The sequence below is a fragment of the Leptonotus elevatus genome, chromosome 1 (genome assembly GCF_054856555.1).
Source record: "Leptonotus elevatus isolate MCC_2025b chromosome 1, RoL_Lele_1.0, whole genome shotgun sequence".
Lineage (NCBI taxonomy): Eukaryota > Metazoa > Chordata > Actinopteri > Syngnathiformes > Syngnathidae > Leptonotus > Leptonotus elevatus.
Window position 1 is genome coordinate 4114254 of NC_141239.1, and position 27600 is coordinate 4141853.

The 27600-nt window shown below is 39.2% G+C and overlaps 2 protein-coding genes and 1 long non-coding RNA gene across 7 annotated transcripts in view; 2 read left to right on the forward strand and 1 right to left on the reverse strand.

Moving 5' to 3' along the window:
* zmynd11 (zinc finger, MYND-type containing 11) overlaps positions 1-2469 on the forward strand; it is a 41781-nt gene extending 39312 nt beyond the window's left edge. For all 4 annotated transcript variants that reach the window (XM_086071886.1, XM_086071858.1, XM_086071876.1 and 1 more), the window contains one exon: positions 792-2469. In XM_086071886.1, coding sequence (XP_085928012.1) covers positions 792-914 — 123 coding nt within the window. In that variant the 3' untranslated portion in view covers positions 915-2469. The remainder of the gene's footprint in view (positions 1-791) is intronic.
* A 1892-nt stretch (positions 2470-4361) lies between these two features.
* vipr2 (vasoactive intestinal peptide receptor 2) lies at positions 4362-26491 on the forward strand. Of its 2 annotated transcripts, none has more exons than XM_086075749.1 (13): positions 4362-4621; positions 6603-6708; positions 12434-12547; positions 13793-13884; positions 15747-15844; positions 18978-19110; positions 19176-19326; positions 21140-21200; positions 21268-21337; positions 22212-22303; positions 23905-24034; positions 24161-24202; positions 25659-26491. In XM_086075749.1, the coding sequence occupies exons 1-13, from the start codon at positions 4571-4573 to the stop codon at positions 25830-25832; spliced, it is 1314 nt and encodes a 437-aa protein (XP_085931875.1). In that variant the 5' UTR covers positions 4362-4570; the 3' UTR covers positions 25833-26491. The 2 variants fall into 2 exon arrangements, with proteins under 2 accessions (XP_085931875.1, XP_085931882.1); XM_086075756.1 differs by having other exon boundaries at positions 15771-15844.
* Positions 6570-14462, reverse strand: LOC147180441 (uncharacterized). Its single transcript, XR_015094837.1, has 3 exons — positions 14405-14462; positions 9914-10004; positions 6570-6632 (listed from the first exon to the last, which is right to left on the reverse strand). It is a non-coding gene; the product is annotated as an uncharacterized LOC147180441 (long non-coding RNA).
* Positions 26492-27600: the final 1109 nt, after the last annotated feature.

Below are 27600 nucleotides of genomic sequence, written 5' to 3' on the forward strand. Positions count from 1 at the left end.
TTCTTTCTTTTGTGCGAATAAAATACATAATATTAATAATAAATAATATGAATAATTAAATAGAAATAATAAAAATAGAAAAAGCAAAAAGTTCAACAATAGTTTTTTTTGTTTTAATCTTGTTGGTTTAAATTTCTCTACATTTTAATCAATGCGACTCTTTACTTTTTATTTATTTAGCTTTTTACCTGCATTCTTCTCACTTTTTCACTGTGAAAAAGTTTTGGTCTCAAATTCTGCCAAAAAAATAGCGGAAAATCTGACCCCAAAAAAAGTCACAGTGGGGGGAAAAAAGCACCCCCAAAAGTAAAACTAAACAAAACCAAATTTTCATTTTCCTTTTCTCATTTTCTTTTTTTCTTTTCTTCTTTTCTTTTCTTTGCATTTTTGACTTATTCTTCAGTTACTTTTTTTTTTTCCAGTCTCAAATTTTGCAAAAAAAAAATTGGGGAAAATGTGACGCAAAAAAATTAAATGATGACAAGGTCACAGTGGGGAAAAGTAACAATGGGGGGAAAAGCACCCACTAAAAATTAAACCAAACCAAAATTCCCTCTTTTTTTTTTTTACTTTCCCCACCGACGTTTATTTTTATTTTTATTTTTAACTTAGTTTCACTCGTTCTTTGCATTTTTTACTACCCCTGTCACTTTTTCCCCTGTGTTACTTTTTCACTTGTTGTTTTACAAGAGCAAGAAGTGGGATTTTTTTTTTGGTGTGTCATTTGTGAAAATGCTTTAAGTGAAAATGCGCGTGTGTGCGTGCGTGCGTGCGTGCGTGCGTGTCGCCAGTGTTACAACTGCGAGGAGGAGGCCATGTACCACTGCTGCTGGAACACGTCGTACTGCTCCATCAAGTGTCAGCAGGAGCACTGGCACGCCGACCACAAGCGCACCTGCCGCAGGAAGAGATGAAAAGGATCCGGACACGCCCACTTCCCTCCTCCTCGCACGCCATTGGCTCCTCCTGTCGTCAGTCAGTGTCTGCAACACACACGCTCGTGTCTCTCTCTCTCTCTCTCGCCTTCCTTCCTTCCTTCCTTCCTTCCTTCCTTCCTTCCTTCCTTCCTTGGTGGCGCCCGTGTTTTCAACTTTTTTTAAATTTTGTATTATTTAACGCTGAGTTTTTATTTAGCGGCAATGATTTGTCTTTGTGTCACAGAATGTTATTTAAGCGTGTGCAACATTAAACTTTTTTTTTTTTATATATATATATATATATATCTCTATATAAAATGTTTTTTGTTTTTTTTAACGCAGCAAGCGTAAGCGCTGCTTTCATGGAGAAAAGGCCAAGAGGCTGGAAAAATGGGAAAAATGTGAAAAAGACGACGAGCGGACGACAGACGCAGGCGGGCTTTCTTTTTTTGCAATCAATTCTTTCTACCTAAAATGGAAAAAAACCCGAAAAGTTGTTGGCTTGTTATTGGGGACAGGGTTCCAGCATCAATGCTGACTAAACTAATCTTCCCATCTTGTTTTGAATTATTCTGCACATGTTTGAATTTGCTAGACACTAAATTGAGCGGTGAATTTATATTTTTGCAATTTTAACATGGCTTGGATTTGTACAAAGACAATTTTTAATCCAATCAAAGCGGAAAACGGAACAACAAAAACGTACTCACGATGGGACGATATTGAAATTATGCAAATGAGATGACCCAAGTGGTCTACAGAGGATGTTTTTATTTTTATTTTTCCTTCTGTGATGAAAGCGGACTGAACGGGGGGGAAATCATTCAACTATTTTTGTTGTCTTTTTTTAATGATTATTTGTATTGTTGGCGTCAATTCATCGATTCCCGGCTGATGTAAATAACATGTTCCCACACGCCGCGTCATGTTTGATTTCTTCTATCGGCATTGCTCAACTCGCACTCAAGCTCCTCCTCCTCTTCCCTCAAACTTCTTTTTGTGTGTAAAGGCTAACAAAAAAAGTCTTCCCCAAGCCAAAAATGTTGCTTTCCAGAGTAAAAGTTGAGATGTTTGCAAATGTCTTCTTTTGTAAAGAAGCAAAATGCTTTTTTTGTGGAGGACGAGTGTTGAGCGGCTGAAATTCCAACCCGGCGTTCGACGTTATGCTTCAAAGAACCTCGACTTCTCCTTCATCATCATCATCATCATCTTCTTCTTCTTCTTCTTCTTTTGTGTCATTCCATGACTTTTCTTTTTCTTTCTGTGTTTGGCAGAAGATGATTGTCGCCAACACTTGTGCAATCACCTTGGGAGGCATTTTTTTTTTTTTACAAACCAATTGGATTGGCGCCAAAAAAAAAAAAAAAAAAAGTCTCTCTTTGCCCAAAAAGTTGCAAAGTGTGCTATCACTTACTGTTCTCCCGCCCACTTGCACGCACGCGTCCTCATGCTCCAAAATCAATTTTGGGTTTTTGATGCTCTAGCTAGCAATATGTATATAAATCTGTTCTGTGTGCTAACATGGAGGAAATAAATGTATCAACAAGTTGCACACTTGGTCTCCTTTGTTGCTGCTCTTGGGTGAGTTTTTCTTCCACAAAAAAAAAAGCAACATGGACACGTTTACTGACATGGCATGACCCCAAAAAAAGTCACAATCTTCCTGGGTGAAAAAGTTCAAAATATGATTTTTTTGTGTTTTACAACACTAAAGTGGAATTTTGCAAGAAAAAAGAACAATTAAGGTTTAAGAGTACATAGGATTTGTTTAATTTGAATTTTTTTTTATTTTATATATATTTTTACAAAAATCTTTAAGAAAGGGTCTCTTCCCCGAAGTTATAAATTGGAATCTTGGGAGAATTGTATTTTTCTCAAAACTCAAAAAATCTCTATATTCGGATTCTTTCTATTCTTCTCCTCACTTTTTCAAACTCAACATACAACATTTGATTTTCACATTTCCAATTTGCTCATTCCTCTTGACACTTTCTGCCCAATTGAAGACTTCCTATCCAACTTGTCCCGTTCATTTTCAATGTGGCAGACACTTTCCACGCCAAACCCCCCCCCCCCACTTACTTCCATACGACTGATCTTCGTTCCCACGTGTCTGACATTGCTGCGGTGGCGCAGCGGGTAAAGTGCATTTGTCCAGTAACCAGGAGGTCGTGAGTTTGAATCCCACCTCTGACTGCGCGTTGCAAATGTATCCATGGCCGTTATGCAAAGTGATACAAATGTATAACCGACCCTTATGATTTCACTGAAATGATTAAACATGTGCTATTCAGCTTTTTATATTATACAATTTGCAATCTTAATACTTAATGACTTTCAACAAGTCAGCGGTTGGACAATTTTGAATAATAATCAGTTGCATTATTTCACATCCATTACATTTAATAACATTTCTCATTGTTCGTGTTTTTTTCTATATCATTCCGTTCTGTATTCTAACATTGAAATTTGTACTGCATTATTCAATACTATTGCATACCATGTCACAGATTTATGTAAGTGGGAAATAGTTCAGTGGTTAGCGCAAAAGGCTGGTGAGGGTTCAAATCACGCTTGGAGCACATTAGTGCAACTTCAATTTCTTTTAAGTCACATTTGTATTGAGGGAAAAAAGGAAAACTGTTCAAATCTTACATTTTCCCCCCGAAATAAAATATTTAGTTTTTTAGCATTATGACAAGTCATTTTGCTTAAAAAATGCACATTTTTATTTTACAAATACTTTTTTCGATGGAGATGTATATTTTTTTAAATTAAAATTTAATAAGAACCCTTTTTTAAAGACTAGTCGTTTCCTCTCAAATTGGTTATTTGTAACCCTAACGAGGTGGGCTTTTTGCATTGTAATACAAGGAGCAGCCACACGAGGGCACCAATGGATACAACATTGTGCCAATGCCATCCTTGTGAAATGCGCTCTTCTGCTTTTGCTTTCATGGCTGTCTGAAATCAGAATCTCCAGCATCTTGCAAAATTCCTCATTTCATTCATTTAGCTTTGACCCAAATGTGGTAACACCTGTTGAAATCTTTACATTCTATTCAGTTATGTCATTACTGCATGTTTTGTCTTTAGTTTTCACTCAAAAAGAAACACTGGATGTATACACACGTAATCCTTCTCAATCAACACCTCCGGGCTTCTGTTAATGTGTGCTGCTGATTTTGTCATCATCCGCCACCACCCCAGCCTGTATTTTGCCATTTTGTTGTGTTTTGCCATGAGAGGGACGTTTGTGGGCGGAAAGTCTATGTTTACCCCTCCAGCCAATCACAGAGCGGCGGGCGTGTCGCTGAAGGCAGGCGCAATGTTGACGAGAAGAGGAGGAGTCTGTTTTGAATTGGTTGTTTACAAACACAAACGGACAAAACTAACGACCCCAACCTTTATGCTTTACTTTGAAAGGATCAGGGGGAAGTGCTTTAGCCTACTACGGGGAAATTGACAGCTCGGTCGTCTCGGGTGTTGCGTGGGAAAGACGTGCATCGTGCTCATCCCACTGGACCTTTCGGATGCTTATTTTTTTTTAAATATTTTTTTATTGGATGCATATTTGAAACAGGACAGCTAACATTCATCAGGCGAATTTGAATGATGAACCCTTTTTTGCTTGTTGCGACTGAAGAGCAAAGATGAAAAGTTTAATTTTCTTCCTGGCGTTTTGCTCCGCGTCTGTGCTAATGGTGAGTTCATTGATTTTTTTTATTTTTTTTTATATTTTTTTATTTATTTTTGTCCTCGTCTTGACTGATTCATAAGCCTCAGTAGTTTCATTTAGCCTACTGTAATTGTTTCATACAACATTAGGTTGGGATTAGAGTTTCAATTCAGCGTTTCAAACCTGAGCTCGTGTAATAAATGAGGGATTGCAAATAAGGTTTAGGCTTTCAAACGGGGGTGGTTAGGGTTTCAAAATGTGGTTTCCAGGAGATGGTAGGGTGTTTCGGGTCTCTCAGCCCAAGGTTAGAATTTCTAATTGGGCTAGATGTTCAAATTAGAATGTCAAAGGAGAGTTAGGGTCTCCAATAAATGTTTCAAATCAGGGTGGGCTTTCAATTAAGGGTAAGGTATTCAGCGCAAGGTTAAGTATTTAAATGAACCTTTCAAAATGGTTTGGGGTTTCAAACCAGGATTAGGTTTTTAAAATTAATTAATAATACATTTCAAATGAGAGACTCCAAGGTTTCAAATGATGATTCCAAGCCAAGGCAGTTTTGGGTTTTTCTGCACTAGCTGTTTGTTGTGTTCGATGTTTTTGCTAAATAATATCCATCCATCCATATTCTTAACCGCTTATTCCTCACAAGGGTCGCAGGAGTTGATCTCACCTGGCTTCAGGCAGTAGGCGGGCGGCGTACACCCTGGACTGGTTGCCAGCCAATCGCAGAGCACACAGAGACAAAACACACACAGTCACATCGAGAGACAATTCAGAGCGCCCAAAATTTTTTCATACAAATCTTACAGTGTACATGGACAAATTTACTGATGAGTATTTTCTAAATTTGAGTAAAAAAAAAAATTGAAATAATCAATTTATAGATTTGTATCGGGATTAATCGGTATTGAATCGAATCGTGACCTATGAATCGTGATACGAGTCGAATCGCCAGGTACTAGGCAATTCCCACCCCTAATATATATATATACACATAAATAAATACATTTGTATTTAATTTTTGAATGATATTTTTTATATTCGTTTTTATTTTCACTTGTAGTAATTTATTTATTTAGTCATTTATTTATTTATTAAGTCCTTTATTTTAATTTTATTTTTTGGCTGTATTGGACCTAAACTGCTAATAAATGAATAATAAATAAATGACTTAATAAATAAATAAATGACAAAATAAATAAATAAATGGACTAAAAGTGAAAAAAACCCCGGATATAAACAATATAATATAATATAATTCAATTGAGGTGGCTCGGGCATCTGTTTCGGATGCCTCCTGGGCGCCTCCCTGGGGAGGTGTTCCGGGCACGTCCTACCGGACACGCTGGAGAGACTACGTCTCAGGGCTGGCTTGGGAACGCCTTGGGATCCCGTCGGAGGAGCTGGCTGAAGTGGCTGGGGAGAGGGAAGTCTGGGCTTCCCTGCTAAAGCTGCTGCCCCCGCGACCCGACCCCGGATAAGCGGAATTGAAGACGGAACGGAACGGAATATAATTCAAAAATTAAACACAAATGTATTTATTTATGTATGTATATATGTTTGTGTTTTTTATTTCCATTTATATTTATTATTTTGATTTAATTTTCGAACTATATTTTTTATATCCATTTTTATTTTAAATTGTAGTCATTTATTTATTTAGTCATTTTTATTTATTTTTTTAGTCCTTTATTTATTTTGAAATTTGGCAGTTTTGGTCCCCCTTATCGGCCTTTGGAGTAAAATGAAGAATTTCTTTGTCCTTGTGGTTCAACAAGTCGTGACGGCTGAGGGTTGCCATGGCAACACGTTTGCTTCCAAACACTTTATTTCTTGCTCTTCAAATTGCACATTTAAAACATGTGCAAAACATTTAGCATTTTAAATGTAAAACATGTTCACCAACGTGCACGTACGTCATTTATTATTTTTAACATGAGATGAATTATACATATATGAATATAATGAACATACCGTTTAAGATGTTTGTGTGATGCACTCGGCAGGTGAGCGGTCGCCACCCCACTTGCAACTTCCTGTTGGAGGTGGAAAAAGATCACACCGAGTGCGTGAAGCGACTGGTCGAGCAGGAGAGACGAGCGCCGCACAAAGGTACCGAGCACAAACATCAACAGGAACAATTTGAAACCCTAACCCAGCCGGCTGCAATCCCTCATTTGTCACCCTAATACTTGTTTAACTCATTCACTGCCATCAATTCATAAAAAAAGAAAAGAAAAGATGATTAAAAATGAGGGGCGACAGGCAATACAATTTTTAAATTGTAATTAATCACACATTTTATACCTAAATGTAGAAAAAAAAAAGGTTTTCATACTGTTTTAACAAAAGTGGGAAAAAAAATGTTAAACTAATAGAAATAGTTCAAATGAATTATTTACGTTTATAGCCGTCAATGGCAGTGAACGAGTTGAAACCCTAGCCCAGGCTTCAAGCCCAAATTTGAAACCCTAAACATGGTCTGAAACCCTCATTCCAAACCCCAACTTTTGTTTTTGAAATCCTAGCCCTCAACCCCAACACTTATTTGAAACCCCAACCCTGGCTTGAAACCGTATCCCAGGATACATTTGAAATGCTACCCCTGGTTTGAGACCCTCATTTGAAATCCCAATGTGAAATAGGGATCGGGCATTTTGACGAATATCGGTATCGGCCTTTTTTCAAAATCTGACGGCCGATAAAACCATTCAAATATCAAGAAACTATTTATTTAAATTGTCAGTTTACAACTTTATAAGCGATGCTGCTGACCCTGGGAACCTTCTGAACCGTTTTTTTTTGTTGTTGTTTGACATTAGTTTAAGATTTTTAAAATTTTGGAAAAAACAAAGCTATGGTATTTACTTCAAGTTTCCATTTCACTTTTTAAGACGCACTGATAACCTTGGGAGCTCCCTGAATATTTTTTTGAAATTTAAAATGAAGTAAATTCTCTAAGATTAAAAAAAAAAATCGACATTTTAAAAATTACGGAAGAGGATTAGGGCCAGATTCTGCCTTTATTCTCAGAATTCTGAGAATAGTCAGAATCCAGACAAACTTTTTTTTTCTCTTTACTGGCTCTTATCCTCTTCCGTAGAAAAGTTATTCAATCAGCATTAAATGCTTTAAGACATTAAAACAAAGTCAAGATTGGCATTTGCATTGAATTTTTTTTTGACGCCAATATTTCCCCCCTCGTTTTACTGAAAATGAATATGGTTTTTAAATATCGGTTATCGGCCTCCTATAATCGTCATCGGTATCGGCCCTGAAAAAAACATATCGGCCTATCTCTAATTTAAAACACATTTTGTTTTCAAATGTCGACAAAGATCAAAAATACGCACGCAAAGTGCCGATACCGGACAAGTCCAGTAACCAAGTATTTGTACTCACTTTTGACCGTTCCTCTTGTCATGCTCAGCATTTTTATTGCTCCCGTCATTATTTGTGTGAAGCAAAATACACCCACTCGCTTTCCCACATGCGCGCGCGCGCACACACACGCGCGTGCGTGTGTGCGTGTCCAACAGGATAAGGACGAGAATATGAGAAATGTTTTCTCACAAGATGATGATGAGATGATAATCACAACTCGGTCGGGATTCCTTTCAAGATGAAATCACGCAAAAGTCGAGCCGCGGCAGCTGTGCGCACCTCTGGACACAGCTGGGCTGCCGCCATGTTGGCTTCGTTAGTCGAGGGCGCCGTTGAAGCAATCTTACAAAATGGCACAATCATTTAAATAAATATCAGGGCTGTCAGTCAATTCAGACTTTTTAATCGTAATTAATCGCATGAATTCCATAATTAACTCATAATTCATTGTAAATTAATCACACGTTTTATATTTGTTAAAAGTGTACGATAAAATATTTTTTTTAACAAGTTTCTCTTGTTCAGTGCAGGGTTATTATAGTTTTGGAATTTTAATTTTGTTTTTTTAAATGTAGTTAGTTTTAATTAGTTTTTAGGGTGGTTCTGTTAGTTTGTATTAGTTTTAGTTTATAAAATGCTTAGTTTTAGTTTTTTTTTTTTTAAATGTGTATTACTTGTGCGCGATATTTAATAAACTGCTGCTGCTAGATGACATCACTTCTGTGCGACACACTTTCAAACTTTCAGTTAATATTTCAGTTAATATTTCAGTTAATATCGAAATCAATATACTTAAAATCACATTTAAAATCATCCCAAAAGGCTCACGCATTAAATTAATTATCAAAGACGAAAACAAAAGACATTATCGCTATAGTTATTAGTTGTAGTTGTAGTTTTTATTTTACTTCATTAATAAAATTGTTTTTTGAATTTTAATTTGAGTTTTTTTCATTCGTTTTTGTCAACTACAATAACCTTGGTTCAGTGTTCCCACACTTTTCTTCCAACACGACAGCTTATTAGGGCCACTTCTAAAAAAAAAACATTTTTAGAGGGCGGGATGAAAAAAATGTCTTTATAAAGTGGCAAATTTGTGAGAAAAAAACTCGTAAATTTGAGAGTTTATAAAATTTCTTGAGTTTTTTTTCTCTAAAATTGCCCACTTTATAAAATATATTATTCTCCGAATATTGCTCCCGCCCTTTAAAAAAAAATTCTCGCGGCTCGAATACGTCGTCGTACAACACAGACTGGTTCATTTCATAAAAAATGGTGTGGTTTTTTTTGGTGTGTGTGTCAAAATGGCGGTCAACTCAGTGAAAATAATTCAGGTCTACAACATTGACTATCATTGGACTTTGGATGGTTGTAATTTGCTTATTGATTCGTGAGGTTTATTTCGATTTCAAAATATGATGAAATGTTGTCCGACAACTAATAATCTGCCTGCTTTGTATGCCAGTCACAGGAAAAAGCAGTACAATTCATCGTCGGCCGTTTGTTTTCACCGAGTCGAGGAAGCGTTTGTATTGAGGTCGCATTAGGAAAATGTCAGAAATGCTCGGAAGTTGGCAATTGTCAATTGAAACAAACAAATAATCCCCATTCCTCACAAATAGATGCGATATTATTATCGCAAAAAAAATGGCGTTAAAGTAAAGTCTTGATTTGCGCGAGCTCCTAAATGATGCACACAACGACACGTGACTTGCGGCTACGGCACCAGAACAATTCGATGCGAATCTGCTTCGTTAAATTGCTGAACAAACTAAAGCTCACGTTTGAGGAAAAATACGAGCGAGCGAGTTGACACAATCGAGACACGACAGACGCAACCTCGCTCAGGCTTCTTTGAGAGCTTAATACACGGGATCGATGCTAACTGCTAATCAGCAGCTCAGGGGAATTTAGGCGACTCCCGTCTTCCTACCTCAAGCGCCTCCATGACCTCCAAGCAGGACAAGATGGCAGCCCGGGCAGAATTTCCAGTCCAGACGACGTCGCCAATGTTGCTCTCTCCTCTTTGGACAACAATAACAAAATAATATGTTAGAGCTAACCTCACTATTCTAAACATGACATTCTGACTAATATTACATTTGTGGAATCAAAAGTTATGAAGCAAAATCCAGCCATTTTGATTCATCTCAGTGGGGCGGCCATTTTGCCACTTGCTGTCGACGGAAGATGTCATCACCGGTGGGGTTTCCATCCAAATGTTTCGAATGTTTTAAGCGGATTTAGTGAAAATGCGCAAAATGCGAATGTTGAGACGGGACTCCGCCGCTGTAGGTGGCGCTATACACCATAGAGATGTGATCCACCAGTCATTTGAAAGAAGAAGACGACGACAAGGAAGCGACTTTTGTAATTATTTTAATTAATTTCACATTTAATTAATTCCCAAAAGATTTCTGTTTGGTCGTCCCCCCCAAACATACCTCACTTTATCGCCCGACATTGCTTTGGGACTACAAACGCACGTGTGACGTAATATCCGGTCAAAACGTGCCACGTGTATCCGGTCTTGGTTCCTTAGCCAAAATTCGCATTTTCCTTTTTTCGATACGCTTCAAAACCCACCCCCGTCCAAGTGTAAAAAACGTTTCAAATTTCTGGTGTTTCCATTCAGTTTATTTTTCGCAATCCTTGAAAATTGGAATAAAAAATAGGTGGATGGAAACCCACCTAATGAGTACACCATAAACGTAGCATCGAGGAAAACAAAGAGGATAAATACAAAATCTTAAAAAACTTTTTTTTCCAACTCACCACACACATACAAATATGGTCTCCTCCGGTGGGGAAGCGAATCCACGCCGCCTTTTTTTCTTCTTCTTTTTTTAACAACTTAAGGTATGTGATTGAGGGTGACGTGTGTCGAGGACGACGTAAAACTTTGTTTACTAACGTATATATGCGACCGCGGAGCCGGAGAAATACGCAAATCTTCACTTTGGCCCGAGTTTTTAGAAACCTTCGTTTGTAATGGAAAGAAATCCCCGCGGACGTGTGGATGACTGGCCAAGCCGCAAAAAAACCCAGCTACGTGTATACATGGCCTATGGGTCTGAAGGTTTTTTTTTTTTTTTAACTCATTCCACTAACGCAATATTAACTAGAATACCATATTTAGACCAGTGGGGCTGCATAGAACACATTATTGTCCCCAAAAATGTTTTTTGTTGACTTCCCCTTTAAAAAATGTGTGAATGTGTTAAAAAAAGGAACCAGATATTAACGTGTTAATTTTGACACCCCAAATAAATATAAAGTAAATCAGTTTTTCTTGCCAGGCCTGAGGTGTGTGCAAAGTTTTCCAGCATGTATGAGACCCTCAAAAACGGCGTTTGTTAGCAAAAACTCAAATGCTTCATGTTTTCCAAAGACGAAGGCCATAACATGCTAGCATCAGGGGCTAAAGCCAAACTGTGGCAGGGTTTTTACTTTCAGGTGCTAGCTAGCTAGCTGGCTCCCTAGCTAGCTCCTATGGTGTTTGTTTCCTGGCTAGGGTGCTAGCTAGATAGCTATCTAGCATCAGGGGCTAAAGCCAAACTGTAGCAGGGTTTTTACTTTCTGGACCTGGATTTGCCACTTCTGGTGGATTCACAGTGAAATGTTACAAAAAGAAAGAAAAAAAACTAATTATAGTTATAACGTTACATTAAACCAACAGCTATAACATTCCAACAATAATGTTAATCCCACCGCTAACTAATGCTGCCTTGGCTAATTTACTAGCTGGTAGCATGTAGCCATAGTAGCCACTTGTTGATATACTGTAATTGTGTGTTAAGTTGTTTTTCATCAAAAAGCGGAGAACATTTTATGTGAAATAGCTTTTGATACAAAATGTTCAACATTACCTGCTGACAAAAAATATATATACAGAGGTAAAATGATTGTCCTGACTAAAACTAGACGAATAAATGTATGTTCTGTTGGACTAAAATAAAGACTAAAATGCTAGATTTATAGTTGACTAAAAATCACAACCGCGATTGAAACTGTACTAACACTGAGGCGGATAAAATTAACACTAGTGCGCTCAGACCATGTGAATAAACTCCACAATATACACCTGTGAGTATTGTTATATAGTCAGTTTTTTTTTTCTTAGATATATATATATTTTTTTTTTAATACAGTTCAATATTATAGTGCTAATTTTCTTAATAAAAACTTTTTTTGACTGGGTTCTCAATCAGGTTGGAACGGATTAACATCATTTCCATTTATTTCAATGAGGAAAGATGATTTCAAATACTCTATTTAAAAAAAAACATGGACGTGCCTTCAAAATGGGAGTTCAAGGGGTCAAGGCCAAGCTAACGCAAATGGCTTCAGATCTGACGAGGGTTGGATTAGCGACTTTGTAAGAAGTCATTCAAGTGCAGTTGATGCTGATTGGTTGACAATGGTGGATGCTGATTGGCTTTTGTGCAATCAGAGGCGGGCTGCAAAGGCGCATGGGACAACATCACGTGCTGGGACCGCACCGGGATCGGCCAGACCGCCACCATACAGTGCCCGCGCTTCCTCACGACCGTCTTTGGCACCAACGGTAACGTCCCACCATTGTAATACTTTTTGCAGTTTTCATTTTAGATGTGGGAATTCTGGAAGCACTTACTGTGATTTTTATTCTGCACACTTTTTTGCCGCGTAATAACTCCCACATAAAACTTCAGATTGACACCATTTAAATCCCAACTTGCGTCAAAAATTCACACTTTATCGTCTTTACCGTCTGATTCCACATTATTTACAGTATTGGCACACTTTAACGTTAAATATAAACTTCTCCCCACATTGGGACTGACATTGAACTTTTTCTAAGTCCTACTTTCCACGCCCGCTTGCAGACATTCAACTTACCATCATTACCAGCTGATACTGCTCAGTAGCGCATTTGGCAAATTGCCTTGTCCAGTAACCGGGAGGTTGCGAGTTTGAATCCCACGTCCAACTGTACATTGCAAATCTATCCATGGCAATTATGCTAAGGGACATAAATGTATACCAACTGACTATCATAGTTCCACTTTCCATCTAAATGAATGGAGGGTACTGCAAGCCTAGGTGGCGCTATTTTTTCTTCTTCATTTTTTTGATTGGATATCACTCTTTCAGATAACACTTTTCCATATAAATTTAAATTTGCTTCACAAATTCACGCCTCCCGGATTCAAGTGTTCTTTTTATTCATTTATCTTTCAGCTACAATCAATACTTTGTAATTTTCACATAATTTATCTTTCAATTTACTTCATAAGCATTCAGCTATTAGCATTCAGCTATTAGCATTCAGCTATTAGCATTCAGCTATTAGCATTCAGCTATTAGCATTCAGCTATTAGCATTCAGCTTCCAGCATTCCCACGCAATTTCTGCAGAAATTGCACTTAGTCCAGTCTGCTTTGTCATTTGTTTTTAGTGCAGGTTTGTTTACATGTTTTCAAATGCTTTGTTTTAGTTGTGACAATTCACAAACAACTGTTTGTGAATGCTAACGTAAGGTCGTGCAGCTGCCAGCTGGCAGAAATACGGTCCATGTGCAGAACAAGTAACACAAGTGATAGTTAGCCTTCAAAGCTTATGTATGGAAATAATTGAACAAAATGTTTTTGCTGTCAATATGGTTACAAAATAAGTTTGAGTTACTTTTGTAAACATAAAATGTAGTTTGAGTTAAGTTATTTTGTCAACTCTCACTTCAGTTGTTAATTTTTTGATGAACTCTAAGAACCTTGACCAAGACTCAAAACTCCTCCTCCTCCTTGATTTCAATCACGATGACCTCCTGCAGGGAACATCAGCAGGAAGTGCACGGCGTCCGGATGGTCCGAGGTGTTCCCCAACATAACCAGCGCGTGCGGTTCGGACACCGGCCAGGACAAGGTGCTTTCGGGCTCGCAATCGACTTCACTTGATGTTCCAAAAAATGCTCAGCAAAACAGTAACGTGCAACGTAGATGCTAATTGTTGCCCGTGCCTGTTTTCCATCGTACGTTAGCATTTTAGGTAGCAGAGGTTTCTGTGTTTTGCTTCAAATACACAACATGTAATCTTTGATGCTTCGTTTGACAGTAACAGAACGTTGTTTTTCGAAGAATATTTATTCGGTCTATCGGCCAAACTGCTGCTTATTTGAATTAGGAGAGATCATTGGTGTAATTTGTGCCAAGGGGCAAGTAGTTCCACCCTTGTTATTTAGAAAACCACGGAAGACGTTGGTCATGTGACCACATATTTTTGAAGAGACGTCCATTTTTTGCCCTTTCAAAGTCAAATTTCTATGATTAAGGTTCTTTGATGGCTGTGTTTGAACAATTATAGACAACTTTGAAAACAGTTCACACGGTGCTTTAGTAAGCTACGTCAGGAGTCAAAATTCAAGGCAAACATTGGCACTACTTACCCCCGCTCTCCCCGAAATGTGCTAGGTTTCGAGGCTTGGGTTGGTGATGCCAACTTTTGCCAGTCTGATCGTGAAAATTGTGTACAAAGCCAACAGAAATTTGCATCCTTCACGTCACACCTTTCTCTAAAAGGAAAAAAACAATAAACATTGCTAACAAATCAGACACTCGGCATGTTGGTATCAACGCTTGTGCTAAGACTTTGGCTAATGCTATTGCTAATGCTATTGCTAATGCTATTGCTAATGCTATTGCTATTGCTAATGCTATTGCTAATGTTATTGCTATTGCTAATGCTATTGCTAATGCTATTGCTAATGCTATTGCTAATGCTATTGCTAATGATAATGATAATGCTAATGTTAATGCTAATGCTAATGCTATTGCTAATGATATTGCTAATGTTATTGCTAATGCTATTGCTAATGATATTGCTATTGCTATTGCTAATGCTATTGCTAATGCTATTGCTAATGCTATTGCTAATGCTATTGCTCATGCTATTGCTCATGCTATTGCTCATGCTAATGCTATAGTTTGGCTCACAGTAATCTACAACCAACAGCTGTTAACAAGTAACATAAATATACTTGGCAGATATGACAACTTCCTTGCTCATCATTCTCCAGGCCTCCTCGTCTTTTTTTTCATTGTGTTTTTTTTTGCGTGCGTTCCGGTATTGGTAGCAGAAATGAGCCAAAAATTGCAGGTACCCAAAAACAGGAAGTATAACTCTATTGTTTTCCTCAACAATTCCAGACATTGTGTGTGACATTTTCGCCTATTGGCTGTCGTGACGCAATGTCACGCCAATTTCTGGCACGATTGATGAAAACTGGGTCGTTGCCATGTTGTCATTTTTTGGCAGCACGTCCTTCTCCGCTAATTGTGGCTCCTCGCCTCAGTTCTGGCTTCAGTTCACTTGAGTTCATTTGAGGTCGCCAATGTCGGGTTGTGAACTCCTCCTTGTGTTTGTTCACTTAACTGGATAACGTACTGCATTGTTCACCTCAGACACAAGACAGAGACACACAAAGGTACAAAACATATCCGGATGCTCAGTTAGCCTAGCATACACTCGGCTTGACAGACCAAAGTCTATAAACACACGTCCCGAAAATGCTTTCGGCCAGTACAAACATTGCAACCTCGAGCTAGCTAGCGTAGCATTGTTGTTAGCACCACTAATTGCATTTTAGCAAGGTTATTGCTTCGTAGCATTATTGTTAGCAATTTGTTGTTAGCATCACTCAGCATAATTGTTGATGGCAATTTTAGTACAACTATTATTTTAGCAAGATTTTAACATTGTTGTTCATGAACGTGCTTGTGTGTGCTCAGCTGGTGTTTTACGTTCTGGTGCAGACGTTGTACACATTGGGCCACAGCCTGTCCCTTATCTTCCTCACCACCGGGAGCGCTATCCTCTGCCTCTTCAGGTGAGATGCAACTTCTTATCAGCCTCCTTCACACTAGGGGGCGCACATGAGACATTACAAAAAGTGACAAGGGAACAAAATATGGAGCACTTTTACAGGAAGTTGAAATAGAATTAGTAGCGGGGCACTTACAGGAAGTCAAAATAAGATGTGGACAAAAGTATTAGGACGCATACAGATATTGAAAGTGTGACAAATGTTGAGAATTTTTTTTGGGACAGCTACAGGAAATGAGGAAAATGGGGACAAACAAATGGGACACTTACAGGAAGTCAAAATAAAATGTGGACAAAAGTACTGGGACAAATATAGGACGTGAAGAAAACATGGGCAAAAGTATTGAGGCACAAACAGAAAGTAGAAAAAAGATGTTGACAAAAGTTTTGGGACAACTACAGGAAGTCAAAATAAAATGGGGACGAAATAATTGGGACACCTGCAGGACGTGGAAAAAAACATGGACAAAATTATAGAGGCACGTACAGGAAGTACAAAAAAGATGTTGACAAAATACAGGAAGTCAAAAAAAATACGCGGACAAATGGATCGGGACATGTGAAAGCATCCAATTGTCCAAAATGTCTTGATTAGATAAACAATTTGAATTCCGGGAAAACTCAAGCTGATTCATCTTTTCCATCTTTTCGTATGTCTGTAACGAAGCCAAATCCCGCATCACCACGACGATGCGAACATGTGACAGGACTTGCTCGTTATTGTCGCGCAGGATTAGGAAAAAGGAGAAAAGCACTCGATTGTGTAGGAAGGAAGGAAAAGCGGTCGGCGTTTGTCATAAATCTCAAAGTTGTCTCTGAGCTTGACTTGACGCCTGGAGGACAAGTTGCCGCGTGTAAGAGAGATTAGCGGAGACGCTATTATGGGCCTGTCACTTCCTGTATCTGCGTGTTTGGAGTGCGTGGGTGTGTGTGGCTGCAGGTGTTTAGCAGATCGGCCCGATGAGACGATGACAAGTTGCCAAAGGGGACATATTATGGAAAAATAGAGGGACCCAAATCATTATGGGACTGCTGCGGAGCAAAGCAGTAGCAGTAATCATACTGTAATGTAAAGTAATGCTAGGACCTGATTTCAAACAGGAAGTGACCCGGGAGTGACCTGATTTCAACAGGAAGTGACCTGATTTCAACAGGAAGTGACTTGGAAGTGGCCTGATTTAAACAGGAAGTGACCCGGAAGTGACCCGATTTCTACAGGAAGTGACCTGATTTCCACAGGAAGTGACCCGGAAGTGACCTGATTTCCACAGGAAGTGACCCGGAAGTGGCCTGATTTCAACAGAAAGTGACCTGGAAGTGATCTGAATTCAACAAAAAAGTGACTTGGAAGTGACCTGATTTTAACAGGAAGTGACCCTGAAGTGACCTGATTTTAATAGGAAGTGACCTGATTTCAATAGGAATTGGCCTGATTTCAACAGGAAGTGACTTGATTTCAATAGAAAGTGACCTGGAAGTGACCTGAATTCAACAAAAAGTGACTTGGAAGTGACCTGATTTTAACAGGAAGTGACTCTGAAGTGGCCTGATTTCAACAGGAAGTGACCTGATTTCAACAGGAAGTGACTTGGAAGTGGCCTGATTTCAACAGGAAGTGACCCGGAAGTGACCCGGAAGTGACCTTAATTTCAACAAATTCAAACATTGCAACCTAGAGCTAGCTAGCGTAGCATTGTTGTTAGCACCACTAATTGCATTTTAGCAAGGTTATTGCTTAGTAGCATTATTGTTAGCAATTTGTTGTTAGCAAATTCAACAGGAAGTGACCCGGAAGTGACCTTCATTTCAACAGGAAGCGACCCGCAAGTGACTTGATTTCAACAGAAAGTGACCTGGAAGTGACCTGAATTCAACAAAAAGTGACTTGGAAGTTACCTGATTTTAACAGGAAGTGACCCTGAAGTGGCCTGATTTCAACAGGAAGTGACCTGATTTCAACGGGAAGTGACCCTGAAGTGGCCTGATTTCAACAGGAAGTGACCTGGAAGTGACCTGATTTTAATAGGAAGTGACCTGATTTCAACAGGAAGTGGCCTGATTTCAACAGGAAGTGACCCGGAAGGGACCCAATTTCAACAGGAAGTGACCTGGAAGTGACCTGAATTCGATAAAAAGTGACTTAAAAGTGACCTGATTTTAACAGGAAATTACCTGATTTCAACAAGAAGTGACCTGATTTCAACAGGAAGTGGTCTACAATCAACTACTACTACTGCTAAGTACTACATGTGACTTTCCACCTTGCAAGAGTCAGCAGTACCATTCAAAATTTCCGCGGAAATCTTTACATTCTATTTGATTATGTCGTATGTTTTCATGCAGTACAATTAAAATGTTCATATTAAAAGCTATAGCATAAATTAAAAAAAGGGGTGAGATTAGAGATATGAGCCTTCCTTGGGCCAATTTTACTTTAGTTTTTACTTTAACTTATGATCAATTTAGCTCAGTGCTAACATGCTAACAAAACACCATTGAAAGGCTAACAAATAGCATCAATGTCACCCTTCATCTTACTGAGATTGTGATCGGCTTTGTGTTTCTGCATGTTTGCATTATGCCGCCTCAAGTGGCCAAGTTGGTGCACACTAAAGGGAATACTACTTTCCTAAATAGCATCCACGCTACAAAAGATTCCTGACGTTTCTATTAGATTTAGTGGTGCAAGATGATTTGAGTTGTCGTGACGACGGTTATTTGGCGTCAAGGTTATTATTGTTTGAGAATTTTCATTTTAGTTAGTGTTTACTTCGTTTGGAGGTTTGTTTTTAAATTGAGTTTGTTTGAATTTGTTTTTAGGGTGGTTCTGTTAGTTTAGAAAAAAAATAGTTTTAGTTTTTTTTTTAAATGCTTGGTTTTAGTTCGTTTCAGTATTAGTTTTGGTTAAAAAAAATTTTTTTTTAATGTATATTACTGTTGTGCTCAATATTTAATGAACACAATGGTCAAATGACAAAATTAACTTACATTTTGGCTATAATTAGTTTTAGTTACATACATGTACATACATACATGTAAACATAAAATGCAGTTTGAGTTAGTTTTTGAAAAAGCGTTTTCGTTTTAACTAAAACATTTTTTGAATTGTATTGAATTTTGGTTTGTTTGCGTCACAGGAAGCTGCACTGCACCCGCAACTTCATCCACCTGAACCTGTTCCTGTCGTTCATCCTGAGGGCGGCGGCCGTGCTGGTGAAGGACCACTTCCTGTTTGGCCGGGCGGCGCGCTGCTCCGCGCAGCCCTCGCTGGTGAGACGGCAACGATTGAGCGCCGGGCGTGGATAAGCGTCACGTCCCCATTTTGCGTGTGTCAGGTGGCGTGTCGGGCCAGCCTGGTGTTGTTGCAGTACTTCATCATGGCCAACTTCTACTGGCTGCTGGTGGAGGCCTTGTACCTGCACACGCTTCTGGTGGCCATGTTCTCGCAGAACACACACGTGGCGGTCTACATGCTCATCGGATGGGGTAACACGTGTCATCACCGCATACAAACGCCACAACATAAACAGCCACATTACTTTTTTTAAAATCCATATCAATGTAAAATCCTGTCTCTTAAAAAAAAAAAAAAAAGTAAAAGCACAAGTTGGCCTCCAAATGATGAATCGATTTTCTAAATATCTATTGATAATTTGAATACCGATTAGTTCTCGATTTTTTTCTATCCACTAGGTCTGGGTATCGATTCAAATGTCATCGATCAATTCAATTTCGTTTCACATGAGTTCAGTTCGATTTGATTTAGATTTTTCCCGATTTGATTCGATTAATTTCAATCCAATATTGATTATGGAGCATCAAGTCTTCTTAAATATCAAGGACATGATTAAAAAAAACTTTACAAACATTAAATTGGCTGGGCTGGGCATCGATTCTAATTTCCTCAATTGATTCGATTTTGAGTCACAAGAGTTCAGTTCGATTCAATTTCGATTTTTTCCCCGATTGGATTCACTTCAGTCCGATATTGATTAATTATGGAACATCAATTCTTCTTAAATATCAAGGACATGATAAAAATAAAAAAACTCCACAAACATTAAATTCCAAATGAAATTTTGCAGAGGTCGTAACTGGTTAAATGATTTAGTCTATTAATGAAAATAACCACTTAAGTGTTACACAAACAATGACATCAGCATGGATGAATATGAATATGTTTTCATTCTATTTAATTCTAAGTCAAAATTTTTAAATATATTGCACATGTTGTTAATTTATGGGGGGGGGGGGATATTAAAATAATCGATTCATGGTATCATGCTCGAAAAGGAAAATCTTTCACTCAACTCATTTTCGGAGTTTGAACACACAGCAAAGCAAAGCAAGCGAAGCCGAGCGAAGCCGAGCGAAGCCGAGCGAAGCCGAATGCTCACGTTGCTGCAGTTGAGACGATGCACTGCTCATTTCCAGTCAGATCGTGAATACTCCCGCAAGTGCTCCATACTCGAGAGAGCATTTTGATTTTTCCACGACAATTTTCTTCGCCGTGGGCTCAAAGAAAGACAACAGTGCCAGTGGCAGCAAAGAAAACATACGAACAACAGTGGAATTAGGAAGGAGATTATCGCGCCGTTGTAACTACCGTGACTACTTCTGTAAATACTGGCACGAGGACCCCCCTTAGCTGTTCAACAAACGTGCCTGACGTTAAACAAGGCACGCAAGGACCGCTTAGTAGTTTAACAAAATGCCTAATGTAAAATACACAAACTCAGCGCTGAACTCAAGCTAGCATTAACATAGCATTTATCATCCACTGACACCGTAATAAAAAAGGTAAGGTCTTTTTTATTGTTTAAATACTGTACTGTACTTACTGTAAATGTAAAAAACATAAATAGAAATTAAAATGGGAATTTTCTGTTTTTGGAGCTTGGGAACGGATTAATGGCATTTTCATTATTTCTTATGGGAAAAATTGTTTCAGGGGTTGAACAATTCGGACTTTGAACACTTTGCAGGAACGAATTATGTTCAAACTCCGAGGTACCACCGTGTGTATATATATATATATATATATATATATATATATATATATATATATATATATATATATATATATAATTAATTAATAAGAAATGATATTAATATTGCATAAAATACTAATATGAATTATGATAATGAACAAAGAATGACTAGCGTAAAATGGCCGCAGCTTACGGCCCCCTGGTGGCCAAATGTAGTGAATGCAACCAAAAAGTTTGATCCAAATTCTTTTTCTTGATGATGTCATGACGAGAACAAAATTTGACATGAAATGCGGGATTTGCCGCAGGAATCCCCAGCGTCTTTGTGCTGACGTGGGTGCTGACACGAATTTTTCTGGAGGACACGGGGTGAGTGACAGGCCGCCGCGACCAATCGCACGTCGACGCTCCCTCGCGCGTTCCTTTCCATTGACAGGTGCTGGGAGAGGAACGACAACCCCGTCCCCAACTGGGTCATCAACGGACCCATCGGAATCGCCGTTGTGGTAAGAAGCGAGCACACGTATGCAGACTGGTCGCCACTCAATGGTGGGGGACACATGGAAGACAATCACGGGGAATATTTACACAAATAGTTGACTGGAGACTAACAATGGATTGGTCGCCAGTAGACAGGTAATGGACTGGTCGCCATCTGATGACAGGGCACATTTCGGCAACTGATTGGTCGCCAGTCAAACTTAGACATTGGACCCATCACCATCTAATAATGACAGGGCATATTTAGACAATGGATTGGTCGCCAGTCAATGTCAGGCTAAACTTAAGACATTGGACTGGTCACCATCTCCTGACAGGGCACATATAGACAATCAATGGACCGGTCTCCATTTACATATATGCAAAGAATGGATTGGTCACCAGTCAATGTCAGGGCAAATTTAGATATTGGACTGATCACCATCTAATCATAGGGCACATATACACAAACAAACAATGGATTGGTCGCCAGTCAATGTCAGGGCCCATACAGGCAATCAATGGACTGGTCATTTACATATATGCAAATAATGGATTGGTCACCACTCCCATGTCAGGGCAAGTTTAGACAGGCCGACAGTGGGCTGGTCGCCATCTAATGACAGGGCACATTTAGACAATGGATTGGCCGCCAGTCAACATCAGTGCAAATTTACACATCGGACTGGCCACCATCTAAAGAAGGGGTACGTATGTACAAACAATTGATTGGTCGACTCGCCAGTCAATGTCAGGGCACATATGGACAGACAATGGACTGGTCGCCAGATAATACAACCAATGGACAGATGGTCAATCCCAATACCTTTCTCAAGTGATTGGTCCCTGGTGGATTGTTTTCCAGCCGTGTGAGTTTTTTTGCATTGTGTCTTTTTCCAGGTCAACTTCCTGCTCTTCATCCGAATCGTTCGCATCTTGGTGCAGAAGCTGCAGTGTCCCGACGTGGGCGGCGGCGACCACTCTCAGTGCGGGTGGGTAGCCGACGCACACGTTTCACGCACGCCATCTCTTTTGTCGTCACGGATCGTTTTGTCATTTGAACGTCAGCGCTGCTAAACGGACGTCATCGTTTATCTTCTTTCTTGTCTGAACACGTTTGTCGTGTCACACATCATTAATGAGTTACGCTGCAGGTGGATTAACAACATTTGCTTTGTTGCATGTTGATAACGTTCACATTTGCATATCGTCAGCAAATCAAATCCATTTTCATATTTTTCAAATGATCCAAACATTCATGAGAAGTAAAAGATCCCACAAAGGCATTCAAAAAGTTTAAAAATAGGTAAATATTTAAAATAATAAATAATAATCATCATCAAATATTTAGTGCATTGTACAATGTTGACAAAATACACTACATGAGTTTCATTTAGGATTTTGAAAAAATTATTGCAAATTGTTTGTTTTTGTGGAAGGCGAAAAGGCACTTGTCGTTCTTGTCAACCCAACAAATGACGCAGGATTAAGAAAAAACATGGTTATTATTTTCGTCACTGTCGGGCAAAAAGCCTCGTTTGTCAATTCTTACGTTTCAAAAAATGATCTAAACACTATTTCAGAAGCAAAGGTTAGGTTAGGGTTAGTACTTAGGGCCCAGTACGGAACCTTGTGGAACACCCATGTTGACTTTTAAAGTAGCACTAGGCTTAACAATACCGTTTTTGTCCACATGGTGCCGCCATAATCAATGTAAACTGAAAATTCCTTAGTGTTGCTTTAAATGGCATTTTCCTATGGGGATTTTAATTTTTAACCATCAAAATGGATTCTGAATTTCTTGTTCTAAGAGACATTCCCGTTTCTACATTACAACAGTTGTGGATTTATTTATTTATTTTTTGGGTGGCCGGAAGAGATTAGCGGCTTTTCTATTCATGTCAATGGGAACAGAGTCCGTTCAGAATCTGAAACGATTCCGTTTTTTAGGTCTGCGATTCGATTCAGAATCGAAAATCGATTCAGAATCGATTTCTGATTCAAAATGATTTGATTGACAATGATTTCTGCTTCAATTTATAGATGAGCAAAGAATCGTCATGATCTACTCCAGTCTGACTCGCTAATGCTAATTAGCGCGCTACCCGCGGCACTTTTATCACTCAAAGGAACGGCTATTCAAACAAAACGCTTCAGGAATGTTTACAGAGAAGCATCTTAACATTACTCACCGGCATTTGCTCTTCCTACACTGCAAAAAAACACCTTTTATTGGCATAACTAGATCGGGACTTTTTCCTTCTACTCTCTCATGGGGCTTCAACTTAGCAGTGTATCGGAACGAGCGGAACCACACTGCCCTTAAGTGGCCAAATCGTGTACAACATGAACAGCGCTCCCAATAAAGGCACACGAACAAGACAGTATAAAATAATTGAACAAAAAAAATCAATTTGGGGACATTTTAAATGGATTCTGAATCGTACTAAATGAAAATCGTGATTCTTATGAGAATCGATTTTTTGGAACAGATGATTTGAGATACAAATGTTTGTTGGACAAATCCAACAGTTTTTTGCTCGTTTCACTTTTGACAATTTGTTTTCTTTTCCCGTTGTTGTTGTTCTTTCAGACGTTTGGCCAAATCGACTCTCCTGCTCATTCCGTTGTTCGGGATCCACTACGTGGTCTTTGTGTCCCTGTCGGAATCCATGGCCGAAGACTACAAGATCTTTTTCGACCTGGCCCTCGGATCTTTCCAGGTGTGGACAGAAATGTTTTGCGACGTTACGCTAATGTTGCTGAGCGTAATCGTAGACGTTACCCTTGCCTCGCCATCCTGATGATTTGTCCTCATTTTTCATCGACTTGCATTTGATGCCTTTCAGGGCCTGGTGGTCGCCATCCTCTACTGTTTCCTCAACAGCGAGGTTTGTAGTCCACGTTGCAGCATTTTCATCGATTTTATCGAGAATATCGTGTTCTGGGCAGCGTTATCATAGTTTCCGAATTGTCATTTTAGCTTTTCGTTTTGGTTTTGAGTTTTTGTTTTTTAGTTGGAATTAGTTTTCAGGGTGGTTCTGTTAGTTTTTATTAGTTTTAGTTATTTAAAAAATCTTTAGTTTTAGTTAGTTTAAGTTTTAGTTTTCAGTGTGTTTTTTGTGTATTTCTTGTGCGCAGAGGTGTCAAATCCAGGCCCAGAAAGTAAAAATCCTGCCACAGATGCTAGCTGGCTAGCTCCCTAGCAGGTAAACGAGCACCATGGGAGCTAGCCAGGGAGCTAGTTAGCTAGCTAGCTAGCACCCGGGGCTAAAGCCAAACTGTGACAGGGTTTTGACTTTCTGGACCTGTTAATTTTTTAAAATCTGAATTAATCGCATGACTTCAATCGTTAACTCACAATTGCAAATTGTATATCTGTTCTAAATGTACAATCAAATGTAAAAAAAAAAAAAATCCAGAGTTTCATGCTCTTGTTAACATAAAGTGGGAAAAAATGTTAAACTAATAGAAATATGGCTGCATCTTTAAGTCATGGATGCAGTTATTTCATAATAATTCATAAAATTGAGTTAAAATCAAAAAGATGTACTGTACTGTAAAAAAACTAATGTGATATTGATTTGTGCTGCGGTCATATTTCTGCCACTAGATGGCATAATTGCATTTGTAAGACGTTGGTGACAGCTCAGTGCATTTTTCATTTCCTATTAAGAGCTATCTAATCTTTAACATTAAGTAACCTATGAAAATCTGCACGTTTTTAAAATGGTCAAATACAACTTGAACCGAGTCTCCACAAATTATTATTATTACATTTATTACAGCTAAATTTTGACGTGGGCGTGTCTGCTGCGTTGCGACTGGAATTCGACCACTACAGGCTTTACAAGTAAGGGGCGCTCATTAATCGCGCGTTAAAAAACATGAGTGGCGAAATTACCTCAAAATGATTGCACTAATTTTGACACCCCTAAATAGAATTTTAAAAAACTAAAACCCATTTTAAAAAACGAAATTAAAACTAGCTGGATTTAAAAAAATCTAAATGAGATAAAAACTAGTTCAAAATCCCAAATCATTACAGTTATTGTTTGTAGAAGCTCGAATTTCACAGACAAGCTGAGCGAGACCCTCGTCCACGGCGACCCGTTGAAAATGTATTTGACGAAAATATCCGTCAGTGGCACTTAACGCTTTGATTCCACTTGATGTATTTAAAAGTCCGTGGCAGAGAATGACTCATGAGGCAACGTTCAACTTTCTAAATTCCTGCTTTGTTGACTTGCGTTCGACCACGTAATGTTGTATTATGTGCGTGCGTGCGTGCGTGCGTGTGCGTGCGTGCGTGCGTGCGTGTGCGTGCGTGTGCGTGCGTGCGCGTAGGTGCAAGGTGAGCTGAAGAGGAAGTGGCGCAGCATGTGCCTGGACTTGGGCCTGAAGCGAGCGCAACGCTTCAGCATCACGCTGACTTCCAGGAAAGGTTCTGAGCACGCGGTCCACTTCCAGCGCACCTCCAGAACTCAGTCCATCCTCCAGTCCGAGACCACCGTGCTGTGACCGACACTCGCCGCCACGCGTCAACTTGAAGAACTTTTTGGCAGCAGTCTTTTACACTGAGCTGGTCCGTAGGACAGGGGTGCTCAAGTTGGGTCCTCGAGACGACAAATTGATTCATATGCGAGCCGCCTCCTAGTGGTATAAAAAAGAATTTCCACTCAACGGGATACTTTTCATTTTCAGCCGTAAAAAGTTTGTATTTTTGTCCACAATGAATTTGATAACTTTGATCTTCTTGTACAATTAACTTTCAAAACGAATGTTTCCACTCGCTGTCGACGGAAGACGACGTCACCTGTGCTGAGGACGTAACGACCGATCGCGGCTGGCCGGTTTTCTGGGTTTGGTCAGCAAACGTCCTCGGCACAGGTGAGGTCATCGACGGCAAATGTCAAACTTGGGGTAAGAATTGTACATGAAACATGAATTCAGCAAAATTCATTCCGGACAAACAATGAGTCAAGGATCCCTTTGAGTACAGTTCACTTGTATTTTACTTTGATTTGATCTCGGTGCAATTTTATTCATTGAACTCAAATGTTAATTGAATAATGACGTTTTGCTGTATTTAAGCGCATTCGTGTGTTCAAACTGTATAACGACGTGTGATTTGTACATTTTTGAGCAACTCTTGGACCTATGATGTGTCTGTTTTAATATTGCCCTTTTGGGGGGGGGGGGGGGGGGGGTTCGATTCGGTGTGTCGAACCGAGCCATGTATTTCCTCACATTTATGACAAATCGGACTTATTGTATACTTTAAGACAATTCAAAATCGTTTTAATTTATATGAACAATTATTAAATTAGAGTGATGAAAATATTTCCATCTCATGTTTGTGCAACACTTAAAGTGATGATAACAGGAAATCATTTAACCAGTTACTTCCTCCGCAAAATTTGTTTGGAGTTTTTATCACGTCCTTGGATTTTCAGGCTTTGACGTTTTGACTTAAGATACTCTGACATCGTCTCTGCATCCAGATGTGGACAGAATCCAGTGGCAAAGTTCAAACAACACTTTCTCCAAACTGTATTTAGATTTGCTTTTGTGTGCCTGAACGTGAACGCAGAGAGGAGGCGGTGATGTTGGCGGCCATCCTGAAGGGGGCGTACGAGAGCACGCCGCTCCGAATTGGTGCCCATCTTCTTCTACGCACACACCTCACCTAGCTAACTAGCTAGCTAGCTAGCTAGCTAGGTGGTTGTTTGACTTTGTCAGACTCAAGTTGGAGCCCATTGGACTGAAACGCTGACAAATGGTGATGAATAACCGTAAAAAGGGTTCAACCCAAATGGAGTCGGACTCGCGGGAAAAAAGAAAGACTGGCAACGATCTGGATTTAGATGCACAGAAAGATGAAAATGTCATCAGACTTCATCTGCAAGTAAAGGTAAGACGATACAAACTTTGAGATTTCACCAAACGTGACATGATCAGATTGATCTAACTAAAAACCTGAGTTGGATTTTGTCTTTTGTCGAGCAGTCTTGATGTCAAACATTTTGAAATGACTCTCACTCTGCTTCGTCTGTCCTTCCTTCCTTTCCTCAATCTCTCCTTGGGTCTCTTGAGGTCTCCCTAATTTGTTGGAATTTAGATGTTTCTGGGGTTGGTGAAAGACTCTGGTTGGTAACCCGTAGTAATATCTGGTCGGTGCTGGATTTCACTTTCCTTTCTTTTCTTTGATCCTTCCTCGGGTCTCCTGACAACTTCACGACTCTAGCAGGATTCTGAAGTATTATGTAACGGTATGGGATTTTTAATA